Genomic DNA, 17232 nt, shown 5'->3' with positions numbered 1-17232 from the left:
TATTCCCATTCGAATAATCCTACAACTATTTATGACCCAATATAAATGTCTCTCTCTTAAGATAGCTTTATTGCTTTATTGTTCTCAAAGTGAGATAGTGCAAAAGCTATATGCAATGTGTACCTATAAATTACATAGACATGTTCCAAATTAAAAGCAATTCCTTTTACGATCACAATGAATTAATTTGTTGAAGCAATATTTGGGATAAATAAATAATCTCATTCATTGTAATCTTTCTTTATCCTCTTAAATCAATTATTTTCATGCTTTTTGGGAGATTTTCATCCGATCCAGTGCGGAATTTTCCAATTTTGAAAATTTTTTGCCAAATTTTTCTTGATTAATTTTATTAACAATTCAGAATATTTTTCCACGCTATCCTACCTACAATTGTAATAATAAAAAAGTTATTTATTTTGTTTCATTTTTGTTTTCAAAAACCTTTTCTACTATTTTTTTAGCAGTAGAACAACAATAAAAACTATGCAAAATTTTGGCATCCATGTCCGGTGGAAAAAAAATGTTGGAAAATGTTTTAATTGAATTTTTTTTAACAAAAGCAGAAAGTATTTTTCTACGAGGTGGTACCGCAATTATATATGTGTAATTTAGTGGTACTTTTGCAGTACAAGCACGTATAATGTATATATTTTTCCACCAAACATGTAACAGGGTTAATGTTGACGAGCATGCGGAAAAACTGCGCACCGCAGTTCAGCGGGTGAATTGATAAAAATGCGGTAAAAAATTGTGGACAGGATAAATTATATCAGGGAAATAATTTAAAATACATTCAGAATTTTTAATGTCCACCACCAACGACCCTATTGTACCCCTAAAATGTGTGTGTGTGTCCGGAAGAGTAAATTGGAAAATGTACGCCCTCTGAACAGGAAAGTTCAATTTTTGTATTTTTGTAGTGTTTGTTTGTTTGAGCTTTTTTTCTGTTAACTACATACATATGTACATAGGTTCGTTGATGTTTATTTGGTGAGTTTTCATGCACATCATTTTCTACCATGTCAAGTATGTTTTGGGGGCAAACAACTCACAAACCGTGAACTTTATTTTAATCACACCCACCCTCACTCGGTGGAGCTTTTTCCAACCCCAATCTCGTCGTGAGAATGGAATGAGTGGCTTGGTGGGAGAGTGAAAAAAAGGAAACTGCATACATACACTACACAGTGATTAATTATTCATTATTCTCAACTGACTCTACACAGACATTCAAGTATAACCCCTGATGATGATTATGTCAGGAGCAACACATTAAGACATGCACCCTCATCTCTTTTGTTGGCACAACCTCTCGGGAATTTTTTTTCTTCTTCCATTTCCACGCAGCTCTTTGAAAGGAAAAAAAACCTGCTGTTGCGCCACGACATGGGGAAAATGTATGTGTGTATGGAAAACGAGATGAATAAGAGGATTTAAAAGGAGCTTCGAGTCTTACCGCCGAGCATTTGGATGGGAAATCATGGAAAATCCAACATTTCACCAACTACCCCAGAGACTTTGTTTATTCTAAATTCCAAAGTATTTTTCCTTGAGCTTTTCTCATTATCTTTGCATTAATTTTAAACGGGAAGACAAATATTTTGAGACAAATATAGCATTTTTTGCCTAAGCCCAGGGATATTATTCATCACAACATAAATTCCCCGAAATTTGTGTTAAAATTTGCGGGAACCTAACGACATGGATTAGTAGGTGAAATTGTTATAATTAATGTAAGTAATTAATTTCAGTAACAGGAAATTTCATACCAAATTGAGCTAAATGCGTTTGTTCAGAAAGTTTCTTTTTCATTAAATAAATTTTATATGAGAAGCTTTAAATGAATTTGAGTCTCATACATCACTTAAATTAAAGAGAAAATTAGTAAAACTATTACGTAGATTAAGCTTTAGAAACTGTGTTCAAAAAATAATAATATTTTATGTAAAAAGCTCGAATAGAAGTCTCAATGAGCTTTTAATGAAATTAAAATTAAAAGAATTAGGTATTCCTTGAAAATCCAAGAGTTTGAAATAAAATTTAAAAAATCAGCTCAGAATTAGAAAGTAAAAAGAAAAAAAAAGACTTGAAATTAGTTGCGAATCTTTCACAAAAGCCACGAATTAGAAAGGGAAGTTCTGAATTTCATTAAAACTTTAATTTTATTCTCAGGTTAATTAAGAAAGTTTCCTTTCAAAGGATAACAAAAAAAAATCACGAGGAGATAATGAACATTAAATCCCCTGAAAACTTCAAATGCAATAAGATAAAGTAAAATTCAATGCACGTACCTGGGTGTAAGTCATCCAGCAGCATGGTTCCACTTGATTGGAGTCAAGACCCCAAAATTCTAGTTCCTCCTCGAACAGTGGACCACACACATCTGTTGGATAATGCAGTTTTCCCGTTCTGTAAGTGAGACAATTAATTGGATAAAGCTCGTTTGGTGTAAGCTTCTGGGTGGAATTATGCAAGAACCCTCTGCTGATTTGATTCCCCACCACCCCCATCTACCACCCCTATTGTGTGACTTCAACATCATGCATAGTGCAGAAGTGTGATTTTGATGGGGAAGTATAGAGAGAAGCAAAAAAGCTGTGGGAATCATCCATGTGCCCCCCGGAATTCATGAGAGTTGAGAATTCAATTAACTGAGTTTCACTTGTTTTCAGCTAACCAACCACCCATTTTACCAATTTCATCCACCCTCTGCGTGTTTTCTGAAGCCAAAGATGAGGGTGTGATGGTAATATATGTGCTATTAGGTTAAAGATAGAAACCAATAAACTACCCAACTTGAAGCTTTTTGTCAATTCATGCATATATCCAAGATACCTACATAAATTGACTTGAAGTGAGAAAAATCAAGCAATTCTCAAAAGAAAAATTCAGAAATTTTCCTTTAAGGAGCTATAAATTCATAAATAGTTTTATATACAAGTTTCTCTATCATGGAAATTAATCGAGCTTTGAAAAGTAAAAGGCTATGTATAGGTCAAAATTAATGATCTAAATTCGTGCGAAACTTTTCACTAAAGCTTTCATTTTATTACATTCCCTCACCCCTAACTAATGTGCCAATATATTCCTAAATTAGTATCATAGCATGAGCCCAAAAACTTAGCCGTGTGAAGTAAATTGGCTTCGATTTATTTGTGAGTTTGGTTAGAAAAGAGCGAGAGGAGTTGGTTTTCCCGCCCCTTTCAGTATCGATATCTAACTTGATGTGCTTTAGTGGTTGCTTTCGGTGGAGCGGGGGTTGAAATATACATTATTCCGTGCGAGGGAGTGTGAATATATTGAATTCTCACTCCGTGAAGCAAACAGTATGAATATTAGCAAGTTTTCTATGCGAAAGAAACAGCGTCATGCTTTTGGGGGAGAATCGATGCAGAAAGAAGAAAAGATAAAATGTTAGTTGAATACTTTATAGACTCAATATACATACATATAATGTACATTATATAGGAAATGATTTACGAATCAATTGCATCGCATGTTCTATTAATGAGTTGATGACTTTGGAGCTTTTCTCAGCTTCTCCTCACTGACTTATAGCTTTTCACTCTCTTCTATTTTGTCGGGAGGGGGCTTTCTTTGAGATGCTACCCCATGGGAAGCTCTGCGAACCTTCCCCAAAATCACTGTTGAACAATAAATATCGTTCGGGTTTACCACCCTATTGTGGCATTGCGGGGAATGATAAAATTGAAAAGGAAAACAGATTTCAAAAGCATATACCCTGAAGCAGCTAATAAGCCTAAGTTAGGGAATTTCTCGCACTTCCATTAATTTCTTTGTTTAATAATAAAATGCTAAATAAATAATTAGTCATTTCTACGAAATTTCTACTTCCTATATATTATTGGAAAACGAAATTCTTAAACAAATTCAAAAGTTTAAGCTTCCGGGTTTTTTTGCAGAATTTTTTTCATGCTTAACAATGAAAATATAACGAGAAAAGAAATCATAAGTAAACTTTTCTGCCATTGAGAAAGAACAACCTGTAAAATTTGCATAAAAATATGTAGGTTATTTAAAAAGCTTTTTCTGAGATTTTCTGCACTCTTCTTTTATTTCGTGAAGGAAAATTCTCGGAAGCACATCAAAAGCCCCATTGTGGTCAAATGGGTTGAAGGGGAGAAGGAGAAAAGGGCTACATTACCCAATACCCATATTCAATGCAAAAGAACAGGAGGGGGCGTTAAGGAAGAAATCGGAATATTGTAATTTCAATGGAGCGAGATTGGGGGTGGATACGACCATGTCCAATTCAGAAGGTAAGCAGACTTTTGATAAATGACTCCTCTCGTCCGTGTACTATCGACATTTTGGTGCACATCAAATTTATAGCTGACAATATTTTTTCATGGAGAGCCTACATAGAGCGGGGGTGGGAAAGGCTCTCAGTGCGGCGAACAAAAAGACCTGGGTGACGAAAAATTGAGTGTGGTATCATTTTCTATCAAATATTCACTTATGCCGATGGCATCAAAGCGGGATACCACCCTCAGTGCGAAAGGGATGCCCCTAAATGGAAAATATTCATGCATATGTGTGTGGAGGACTATGGGGGAAAATTGCCATACTCGATTTTCCATCAACTAACCCGTCAGACGATTATTTATGAGGGTGACGGTGCTTGATAGTGGACGTAAAAAAAGGCTCACCAAGCTACCATCTCTCATTTGTTTACAGACACCCCTATACTGCTCAAGTTAATGCCCTCTCTGTGTCCAACAAATCCTAAGGGTTGGACATTTTCTTTTTTTTCTCATTGCTCTATTACGAATACTTCAATAACATATTACGTGCAGTTAGAGAAAATTACTCAAATTATGTGAATTATGAAGCAAGATTTTGAGGGAAAATTCTTATGTTTGATTCATTATTTTACGGATTATTTTCCTCAAGGAAAATTATTTTCTTTCTCTCTCATTTTTAGCTGTGATTCTTTAGAAGAATTTTATATATATTTATAAAAAAAAAGAAAAACATACAATCTTCTACAGAAATCATCGTTTAAGATTCGAGACATTTTATCGATAAAAAAATATTTTTCCTATCCTTAAAATGGGATATTTCTCTCAGTGCTGTGTCACACCTCTCACAGCTCTTTGGCCGTACGAAAATAATATAAAGAAAGGGCAAAGATTTAGGATAGGGTCATCGTGAGATATGATTCCAATCTCTGTGGCAAATTTTTCTTTCTTCAGTAATCTCAGATGGAAAAACACGTTCAAGAATATTGGGGAAAATATATTGATGGTGCAACAGCTTCTTTAACGATTTTTCTGGAAAATCTCTCACCGATGTTGTTTGTTCAGATGCTGTTGGAAGTGAGAAATCCTGCGAGACAGTGGCATCACTGTCTTTTATGTATTTCTCCGGATTGGCTGTCTTCCAAGAATATTTGATGAGTCTATCGCGTTTGGTGATAAATTTCCTTGAATTCATATTTGGCCGGGGGTACGTTTTATTGTAAACAATATTCTATTTATTTATTTATTCAAAAGTATATTGGATTGAAATTCTCACATTTGTATCACACACAAATTGTCAGATGAAACAACCTCCGGAATTATGTTTATTTTAGCGGGAAATTACTCACCCAGGAAGTATTTTTGCGTGGATGTATTAAAGAAAGAAAATTCATGAAATAAAAGCTAGGAAAACCGCATTGGAAAACGGAAAGAGGTTCCACTTCACTATCTTTAAACTATCTTCGAAAAGAAATCTACAAAAAAAATTATTTTTCAATATTTTCTTAAAATGTTATTTATTGAAAATTAAGGTAGTAAGGTTTTTTTTTCAGGACTTGATTTATAATAAAAATGCTTTAAAAACTTTTTCCTCAATTGTCGCATTGATAGATGTAATTAAATATTCTACATTGTGAAGGGTATCAAAGTTAAAGATTAAAGTAGTTTCAATTACCTACTACAATATGTATTGATTAATGTATTAGATACATTTCTGCTTAATTAATTCTGTGCTAAATGTATTGGAATCAAATTATTCTAAAATACACACTCTCCTATATATCTCTCTGACATGGATTTATAGATTAAAGCTTTTTTTTTTAAGGAGTAACATGCTAGAATAAAATGTGAATAATTTATGTTGCTTTCAGAATAAATGAAGCTGTCACTAAATTTTCTTGCATTAGAGATAATGGAGTACCCTCCACACATTATCTTCTCAGAAATTCTAATTAAATAGGAAAGTGACCAACTTTAACATTTATGTAAATATGTAAGGTTTAGTTTTGAAAATTATAGTAAAAGAGGGTAATATATATTTTGTCGTTTTTCTGACATTCTGAAATACATATACATGGGGGAATGCTGATCCTAAAGCTCTTTCACTGTGGTCGGTATATGCAAATGAAGTCCAAAACGCTCAAAAATTTTATGCAAAAGCACAAAATGTGGCAGAGAGAATCCCAATGTGTGGGATTTAGCTCCCACCAGCTGGCGGTATTAATTCAAAAAAGAAGAGCCAAAAGCTAGTAAAACTTAAAAGTGGAAGGACCGTATAAGCTCTATTAAATATGCTTTTGTGTTGCTGTTTCAACCCTTTGTCCACATAAAGCCCCGCAGGAGAAATCCCAGACTATGTAACTATAGCTACCTATACCTATACACAGCCTCCGTGGCAGTTTGTTTTTCATGAGATTGAACATGAAATGATGGCTGAAGGTAAACCACAATTACTGAGGTTAATCTTCAGTGATTTTCTAAAATCATTTGGGCAAATATAATGTTGCAAAAAAAGTTTCGTTCTTCTGTTGGAAAAATATTGAATTTTAAAAGCTACCTATGTAAAAAAGCTTTAAATTTTCCTTCATTTTCAATTCTTCCTCTCATAAATAAATAATTCTCACATCAGAGAAATTATCTTAAGTAGTTCCTCATTCAAATTAGTAAGATAAATCCTTCTGCCGTTTGTACACCACTTTTGCCTAATTGAATACTAACCCTAGATATGTATGTATATAATATACCCCTAAACTAAATGCTTTTCCCTTTAAATACACAAATATGCCCAAGGGAGCTTTTAATATTACTCAAATATCCATCTCATATTCTCCTTGATATTCCAACACCTTTTGTCCTGCTACACCCAAAGACCCCGACAGTTTGGAAACTCCTTCACACATACTGCACTCATGGAGATTTGATTTAGAGTTGAAACACAGGTTAATTGCTTTTCGAGGAACAGGTGTGTGCTGCTGATTATACGAAAGTATATAAACTGAGAATTTATTCAGTGTAGGTATGGAAGGTGAGGGTATATTGCATGATACGAAATTCTTCTCACATTTGTGGCATTCCTCGTAGAAGAGAATATTTTATTCAAGAAGAAAAAAAGGAGAAAAAGTTTTAAACGTTCCGTGTTCTCAAGTACAAGACGGAAGAATGGGTTATATTTCTCAAGAATTTTAATTTGAAATATCAGTTTATGGAATTATGAAGTAGATATTGCATGGGAGTTGCCGTGATTTACGACGATATGGACATTTATTATTTATTTTATGATCTCAATGAGATAATAATATTGCTCATGTCCCATGGTGGGAGCTAGTAAGACAATGAGAAAGAGCTTGAGAAGAAAGAAAATTGTAAGAAAGTAAAGAGAATCTTTATTAGCTTTATTATCAGCGAGCTCGCAGTTCTTGCATAATTTTTTTGGGTGGTTTAATTTTAATTTAAAAAGGAAAATACAGGGTGGTGATTGGCTTACCTGTAGTAGTTGAGGACCTGAGCAAAGACACCGGGATGACGATCGAAGAAGTACTCATTGAGGATGGGATCGTAATTGGCGAGAGCTTCGGTGAGACGGGATAACCGGGTGGCGGGGATTTTCTTGAGTGTCGCCTTGTAGGTCTCATGTCGGATACCACCAACATTGAGGACCACCCGGTTCTCTGAATCCATATTGATGAGATTCATGGCTGCAGAGATTGGAGTTTTATGATTATTTCTCTGAGTTGCCAGCGGATTGGGGATTCATCATAAAAATCTCATCACACCCACAGTTGGGTGCCAAAACACTTACTCTTGGGCGCGCTTTTTTAATCACTCCACAGGCAGCACATTAATTTAATTTTTATGTGATGGCAGAGAGAGACGCAGACCGACACTCTCCAGCTTCCCCAAACCCCCCAAAGCAATTGGACACCTTCGACGTCTTCTATAAGCAATTCCCTTCTCTGTGGCAGTGAAATGATTCCTCATCCAGCATCTTCCACACCATACCAACCTCATCGTCCTGCAACGAGATGAAAAGCACACATATATTGGTTATGAAATGCATTAAGATTGATGACAATTGAGATGGATTTTGGTATTGAGAAATGGGTTTGTCAATAAAATGGCCAATCCCCTTTTAAATTGCGAAGAACCTCAAGAGCTCTCCCTGCTCTTCAATTGACCCAACATATCTCCAATTGTATGTCATGCGAATAATCTCAATATTTGGACTGTAAACCACACTATCGCCCAAATATGGAGCCCATTCACCCCAAAATCAAGGACATATTTCTCAGAGTATGTATGTGTATACAATGTAGGTATGTTTTATCAAGGAAACGGGCAAGAGCTTTTGCGGCGGAAAGCCACACAATGGAAAGCACACAATAACCGTATCAAATTGTATGGAATAACTGAGAAATTGGTATACATATTTTACCATTTTCTATTTATATATTCCAACCACAGTATCATACATAAACTACATAAATATATGTATGTGTATGAATGTGACATAAAGAAGAAAACCGTGAAAGTGCAGAAAAATAATTTTATTACAAAAATACGACGTTTCTATGGATGTGCTTTCTTGGTGAATAAAAGCTGTTCTATTTCAGGTAAAGAATTGTTGAAAATATTGTAGACTTTCTTTATATAGGGGTGAGTTATGGGTTTGTTCATTAAAAAATATTTTTGGGAGTTATTTTCTTTAAAACTTAATGATAGAAAAATGTAAGAATATTGGAAAATTCTGTATTTTCTAATAGTCAAAATCATTAAAATTTTTACCAATACAGTGGGACCCCAGTACAACGACGGCTTGGTTGAACTACTCTCGCGCATTGAAAATAATGAGTGTGAAGAGTACATCCGTGTGGTCGTTGTACTGGGGTCCCACTGTATTTTCCAATTCCCTTTGAATAAATAAGAAATATTAATTAAGCTTAAAACAAAATTAATATAAATTTAATGAATTCTAAATAATTCAATGTTATTTGGAAAATATTTAATGGAATGAATGGAAATTATAAAATATTCCAGCTCAAATTCAATGGAGTGTAATGGAAATTTTAGTTATGCATTTCTCTCTCTTTTTTTTTCAATTTCAATACATTTGATGTGGAATCATGTGTGGTGGGACTTTTTCCATTTCAGTAAATTATATACTTTTGATTATACATTATTGCAGATTCACAAAGAGACAAACCTCAAAATGATCACACAACATTTTTTTTTTGTGCGAAAAATAGGACGCAAATGATCATAGAAAAAGCACGAAGAAGCATAAAGTTTGAAAAGAGAAAATGTAAATAAAATGATTTTTTTTCAGTTGAATTCAGTTCTTGGAAAATGGAGGGAATTTATGGGATAGCACAGGGAGAGAAGGCACAATGTAAGTGAGAAGCTTCTCAATTTCAAGAAATTTTATTGAAAGCATTCCTCCACCCCCCCCCCCCCATCTCACCTCAATGCGGAAATGGTGGGTGAAATAGCAAAGAGGCAGCATACCCAAGAGGTTGTTGAATAGAATTTTCACCTTGTTACACACTTTATCAATAAGTTTCGGTTACACGTTTCCCTCTTTTATCATGTTGCTCTACACCCTCGCCCCACCCTCCCACGGTGCCTGCCGTGACTCTATCTCTTTTGGGGCACCATAAAGTTGAATTTTTATTTGGGAAAGAAAAGAAATCACAGCCACTGGGAATGTCTTTTATCTCTTAGTTTTCCACATCAATGGAAGTTTTTCCCTTTGTCTCCCAAACCAACCTCCGTAGCATTCCATGTGAGCCTTTTTTGTGTGTTCATTCGCCTAACCATCAAACTTAAGATTGCTGGCGGAGATGGCAAAAATTCTGATGTGTGTCAAACCGACGAGGACAAGAGTCTTTTTTTCATTCATTTTAATTGATGTGTTGAGGGAAAAAAAAAGAGAGCAGCTTTCCCACAAAAATTTCGTGTATGTATCCCGAGCTTTTGGGGAAAGAAATCACTTGCTGTGAAATGAAATCAACATCAAAGGGATGTTTCACATGTGTGTGTGTGTGGGAGTTGGAGGCTTTTTGTCATGCAAATCCCTCAAAGTAAATCATCTAAGCCAAGGGGTTAACAGCTCACTGGGAATTGTGCATTTTTTAAGAATTCAAATTTAATATAGAGATTTTTGCATTGTAACGCCATGGTGATGTTGCTGCTGAGTCTGTAGACAAAATATTTATGCTTCTATTTGGATATGTATGAGGTTGAAGCACATTTAGTATGCTGTACTGCAAATTCTAGTTTTCCAATAAATTCCAAGATGTCACATCACAAATGCATGTACTTTTTTGTATGTAGTTCGCCACTTTGTCTTGCATACGACATTCAGCAGAATTTCTATGCGAAAAAAGCATTAATGGAAAAATATCGAATCATTAATCATGAGAGAAACTCATAAAATATATCGTCGTCTTTCCATGGGTGAAATGTGAGAAGAATAAAATTTGTAGTGGGTGATAAAAAGAGTAAAAATTTGTTGGAGAAATCTCTGAATAAATCTGAAGAAATTTTTGATGTTTGCGGGGGTGGGAAAAAGTGGGGGAGAGAAAAAAATGAAATGAGACGACTTTACTCCTTGCCACGATGATAACTTTAATTTTGAGAATATCACCCACTCGCAATTTTTATGTCATCCATTTTGTCACAATATTGACTAACGAGTGGAAAAATAACACCCCCATAGTGATGTTGAATTTTGAGCACATACATAAATAAAACTCGTCTCTCTGACAGCCCCCAGACGCACGGAGGGGTGCGGCAAGGCGGCGAGATGGGACAAGAGTGATACATCAGGAGTTATCAATGATGAGGACAAGGAGAAGAAGGACTTGGAAGACTGGGCAAAATGTAAATGAGAAATCTCAAACTTTTCCCGCCAGCAGCCAAACAACCAGGCGTCCCCATCCACTTGAAGCGACATAAAAATAAACTCTTCCCTCTCACTTAATTTCCTCGTCAGCTCCACCCATATAGCCCATGCTCACGGATGGACTTGAAGGTATTATTATGGCATTTTAGCTGTGTGCTGGGGATGGGAGTGTATTAAAAGTTGGTCTCACCCCTCCCATACCCCATTGAAAAGTTTAATCCAATTCACTTGTTTAGGGGGCTAAATAAAACATCGTTGAGCGGAGAGCCACAAAGAAATTCTATTTTGTTGCGAAATTTTCGGCATTCCCTCCCATTCGGCCGCGTCCCCATGGGTATTAAGTCAAAATAATCTTTGGTGAAATAAACGTAATGAAATACATTGCAAAGTTGTTGGAATCCACAAATTGAAAATGTAAAACAATTTCCATTTGAGTTCATTTGCAAGCAAACAACTTTGAGAGAGAGAAAAAAAGAAAATTTATATATTTGGGCTTTTCCGCAGAAGTTGGTGATAAATATAGCAAAAAGGGTTTATTTTTTATGGGAGATGGGGTTGAGATTTGCAGATTTGTGGTTACAAATAATGTCTATTTGGTTATGCAGTCTGCAGAGGATTTAGCAAAATGCCACAGAAAATAATATATTTTATTTATTCAATAGTTTTTTTCACTCCCAGTGGAGTTGAAGAGTTGGAGGACACCATCTGCTTCCATGAGATTATCAGTGTGTCCTTAAATTCTGAGAAATACCATCTATAGGGCAAGTCTTTTGGTGTGTTCACTCTTCGAGAACGTGCCTTTACAATGGAAAGTTTAAGGGTGTGAGGAGGCGGGGACTAGGGTGGTGAACCCAATACCCTCAGGGCAGGATGCAAGGGTGTCTTGGCGTAGGATGATTTTGGCAATTTAAGAGACTTGGTCATCAAGTTGGGAAATTGGGATTCGCCTTTCTTATGAGCCGAAGGGACCTGAGTCAGGGAGAATTTTATCTAAAGTGCCTCCTAAATATCTGCACTAAAACGAGAGGTATGTGTGTAGATTTGAAACGTTTCAAAGTTCCGGGAGTGATTGATGAGGGTTCGAAGGCATTCATTTGAACTTTCTTCTTCCTCAATTTTAAAAGAAAAATTATTCATATTAATTCACATGGAGAAAAGTACGAGATAGTGTCTCTAAATTCCTCTACAATTGCATGTGATTTACCCTACGATTTCGTTAATGAATTATACATCTAGATTTATATTCATACAACGTACCTATATACATAAGCTTTGAAGCTTTTAAAAGCTCTATAGACAAGTGATAAGATAAAATTCAATATTGCTTTTAACTAACACATCAGAAAATTCCTTGACCATTTGCGAAAATTGATTTTGGTGTCTACAAGTGAGGGGAGACAGTGTGGGTGGGAGTAAACAATAAAAGAAATTGGATAAAGAGAAACAAAAGGAGGGTACACAATATAATCACAGGGAAGAGATGACTTTTTCTTCAATGTGCCGTGCATTAGAGTCCTTTTGTCCTATTTGTTTAGTGTTTGTTTATTTAACTTCCCAGCTCTCCTTCATTCCCACCCACTTCCCTCAGATACTAGCCCCTAAATGCCGAAAGCTCGGGGTGTGAAGGAGTAGCTGTGGCAAACGGCCAAAAGGACAATATTTGGATGTTTTTCCAACAATGGAGGACGACAACTAAAACAATTACACTCCTCCATATCCATTTATGAGCAGTTAACCACCAATTAGATAGGGATTCTTTCCCATTCACCCTCTCTTTTCGCCACACTGCTGCGAAAACGACCATTTTCACCATTTTCACGCTGAATTTGCTTCATTCAAAAAAATCCCTTCTCTCCGTTAGAAGGGGACACACCATACAATGTTACACAGGAGGAGCTTAAAGTTGGAACATTCCCTTAAATGCTAGAAAATTTAAGGAAAAAAAGCACCCCCCTTCCCACAAAATAAAATCTTATGGAATTTTTCCACGACAAACCTTCAGCTCAATTTGATGGAATTCAACCAAATTCCCTTGAGAAAATATTCTGGGTGATTCCCTAGATCGTCCGCAAGAAAATGAGAGCAAGTTTTGTATATACTCTCATCGTATCTCTATACATTTTAAAAATTCTTCAACAAAACATAGGTTCATAAAATGCAAACCCCTTGAGAGAATGTTCCATGCGCGTGAACACCAAATACAAAACATTATCGCTCGTGAGAGTATGAAATAAAAACACCAAAAAGATATCATGAAAATATTTGAGAGAATATTTTGAAATGAATATTATAACGTTTATTGCCCAATGCAGTATACTTTTATTTCGCAAGGAATTGCCGCACTATAATCACCTGTCATTTGCAGGAGAATTTGTTGAAAAATTCGTTTTATTAGAAGTGACATGATGTAGTTTTCAGAGTTTTTAAATAAATTAAATCTGACTGTTTACATGCTTTGTGAATTTGCGAAAGAAAATAAATAGTTTGCATAAATACCAGAGAAGCAGATAAGATTTTATTCCTAATTCTATTTTCGTCCAGAAGTTATTAAAATTCTGCATTCTATATGAGGGTAATCATAATTTGCAGGAGATAAGAAAATAAGCTTTTGTGGTTTAAACATAATTTTAGCAAGAGTTTTTGGCAAAATTTCAACTTTATCTTCATTGTTAGTTGCATTTATTTTCGTAATAAAAAAAATTAATCTAAATTAATAATTAGTTAGAATATTGAATTATATACAAGAAATTCTCTCCCATTTAATAAGTTTATATTCCTTTCAGGAAAGAATTTTAATTTTAATTTTCTAACTGACACTTGCAGAAATATGCAAATTAAATGTTGAAAACAATTTTTTTTTCTTAACTTCTCATTGAGATATTTTTCACGAATACTTCGCAGCTGTGCCTCGCACTAAATGTACCACATACATATATAGCAGTACTTATGCTTCATATTGAATTTGACAACTTTGTTGGAAGGAACTTTTCCGCTAGTCACGGTTGAAGAGGATGAAGAGCTCTGTAAAATTTATTCTGCGAAATATTCTGAGAATTTCACATGTAATGCTCACCACGTTCCACAGCAAGAAATTCCCTAAATCCAACCCGCAGTCCTTTTTGGACATGAATTCATGCTTTTTGCGCATGAATTCACACTCGACATCAACGTACCCCACAATGGGCTTTCTGTTGGCAAAGCAATCTCTTGTACATACCTACTCTTTGTCACACTACAGACCTCATAAAAGTTCACCCCCAAAAAAAAAGCTCGCGTGTGCGACGCAGATGCAAATAAGGGGGTATATCCATTGAAGATTTGTAATTCATTTTTACAAATATTTTATATAGCAAATTTCTTCCACGCGACTTGGAGAACTTTTCTTACAAAGTACTCTCCAATAAAAGTTCAATGTTGAAACAGTATACAATGTGCAATTTTGGCAATACAGCCTCGTTACTGATTGAAATCGCGAAACCACCTCTTCGTGGCTATGGCATATAGGGGATTTCGGATGGGGGGTTCATGACCCCTTGCATGTGAGCCACCATGTCGAAAAGCAAACGCGCGATACGATGAAAAACCATCGATTACCACCTCCACAGGTTGAGGAGTTTCTGGGGTGTTTCGTGATACCCTAAAATCGATTTTCGATTAAAATACAACTTTATACATTTGCTACAATTTGCTCCCACGTACATTCCATTTGGATTTCAAACGGCGATGGGTGAATAAGTAGTGTGGTTTAAATGTTCTGTGAGAAATGTCGGAAACACTGAATATTTTTACAAAAGTGTGTGTGTGTAGAAAAGTGCTAAATTTGCTAAATGTAGCGCTCACAGAGCAAATAAAAACTCCAACTCTAAATTGCTTCATTGATTTTTCCACTTGAATTATCATTTAATTTAATTTATTTGTCTTCATTTATTGTATTTGACTAATTCAATTTCATTTTCAGGTATATACTACGTCAAACACGAACCAGGCGTCTCCACTGCAATTTGTCTCGTTTTTTTATATATATTTAATCTGAAGCTTTCACCACCAGGCGTCTCCATCGTGTTCCATTGTTGATTTTGAAGTAAATTTGTTGTGAAACTTTACATTAATTAACCTTCAGGGGACGTCGGGATGTCTCTGATTAATTTATAAGCATTATATAACAAGGGAAATATGTACTTATGGTACTTATATACCGTCCAATTGGGGTCTGAAAGCTCACAAATAAATTAATTTAACAAAAGCACAAGATTCGCAAAAGCTAAACCATAAGAAGGAAAATTTTGAATTATTTTAGAGACATTTAAACCAAAAAATTTAATAAAGAAAATCGTAGGAAATTGAGGAAATTTAGTTGTCCTCCCCTTTTTTCTCTTTCACAATTTTTTCCGTGGGCTCACGTAAAAAGGCTACGGATACGCGAAACGGAGCAATGCACTGGTTTTTTCTTCGTGTGACGTGTCATCATAATATGCGCCTGTGTTGGTTGTCCCATTGATGATTTATAGATTTTGACCCTTTCTCCCAACTCCCACATTGTCGTTGATGGCTGAATAATTCATTCAAACTCACGGTGAGGGTTTAACTGCGGTCTATGGCGTGCGCGCGTGTGTATGTGGTGGAGGCGCCTGGTAAAAGGTACTTCCACCCGTTCACACGACATAGGTAGTTGGGAGAAAAAAGCCACAACCGCTATGAATATATAGCAGAGTATCTCATAGCAAGGGGAAAGACGATTGAAACATAACAATGGACACTTATGCATAATTAATGACACTTTTTACTCACTTGAACCGTAATTATTGGGTTCCTTCAATGAAAATTCTCATTGGCAATTGTTTCAACCTCTCGGCTTAACATTATGCGCCCCCATTTTCTCCACGCACCCTCTACCCCCCAATAGCACTGCCGACTGTTTATATTATTTTCATGATTCGAGTTGGGTATGTTATTTATGGGATATTCAATATTTTTCCCTCACATCTGCCCCCGCCACGCACCCCATCAACTCGTGTGCTGAATGTGAATTTATTTTTTCTCTATACGAATTTTCAAATAGAATAATAAATGATGAATAAAGTGAAATGGTAGAAGTTGAAGAGTGTGCCATCATTATTATGGATCCGTCGCGCATCCTTCCGTATATTATATTTATTTTTTCTTTGCTTTCGCACCATCCACACCCACTTTCGTGACCCTCTCATCATTTTACATAAATTTTCGCTCTCACTCTCTGACTCTGTATTTAGTTGCACGATTCTCTAACGTTGATGAGTCTCGCAGAATATTTCTGCAAATGGTGTCTTGCAGACAGAGAAAAGTTATGGTTTGTATGTTGAAGATATGTAGGGTTCATGCATACATAGAGTGTACTGCGCCAGATGAAATTAAGTGATTTTCGCCTTGTTGTTCTTCATGTTTTCTATGCAACAAATAATTGTATGTACGTGCAAGAAGCTTTTACAGTTCATCCTCGTATATATAGCAAAAATTCTTGAGCTTCATGAATGTCTTGTAGGTAATTGATTGATGTTTTAATTCTGGGGCGAAAGAACCAATTTTCTCTGAATATAAAATTAGTTTTTAATTAACGACCTGATATAATAAAAAAAAAATGCTTTTTCTTGTTAATTTAACTTTTGAATAATTTAATTAAACTTTTCCCTGAGAAGAGTAGAATTTCATGTACTACTTTATACAAGTTTTAGAAGATAAAATAAAAAATTTAAATCTAAATTTTCATTACTATTAGTTCTTTAAGAAACTAACTTTCAATTGTCTTCAGAAATGAGATCAAAAATCCCTTAATTAAATCAATGATAAAAAATAAGATTCAGGATCAGAGAATGATTTCGTGGTTGCGTAAAATTCTCGGCAGAATAAATTTGAGTTGGCACAATGTCACGCGGTGAAGCACTTTATCTGGGTCACTCACACACATTCTCTCTCTCTCTCTCTCTTTTGCCATTTGGCCTCATTCTCCCCCACAGCTTCGTGTGCTCTGCCCCCAGCGGAATTAACGCCTCCGCATGTTGTAGGGATTGGGGTTGTTTATTTGGGTATTGT

General features: G+C 35.5%; 1 protein-coding gene across 4 annotated transcripts in view; it reads right to left on the bottom strand.

Moving 5' to 3' along the window:
* LOC129791462 (potassium voltage-gated channel protein Shaw) overlaps positions 1-17232 on the bottom strand; it is a 60246-nt gene that overhangs the window by 24026 nt on the left and 18988 nt on the right. For all 4 annotated transcript variants that reach the window (XR_008750702.1, XM_055829654.1, XM_055829655.1 and 1 more), the window contains exons 3-5: positions 8065-8277; positions 7750-7960; positions 2295-2412 (exon numbers count right to left, since the gene is read on the bottom strand). Coding sequence is in view for 3 of the 4 variants with exons in the window: in XM_055829654.1 (XP_055685629.1) it covers positions 2295-2412; positions 7750-7958 (327 nt within the window). In the remaining variant the exon portion in view is untranslated. The remainder of the gene's footprint in view (positions 1-2294; positions 2413-7749; positions 7961-8064; positions 8278-17232) is intronic.

The sequence above is a fragment of the Lutzomyia longipalpis genome, chromosome 2 (assembly GCF_024334085.1).
Source record: "Lutzomyia longipalpis isolate SR_M1_2022 chromosome 2, ASM2433408v1".
NCBI classification, from domain to species: domain Eukaryota; kingdom Metazoa; phylum Arthropoda; class Insecta; order Diptera; family Psychodidae; genus Lutzomyia; species Lutzomyia longipalpis.
This window is presented reverse-complemented; position numbering and strand designations above follow the sequence as displayed.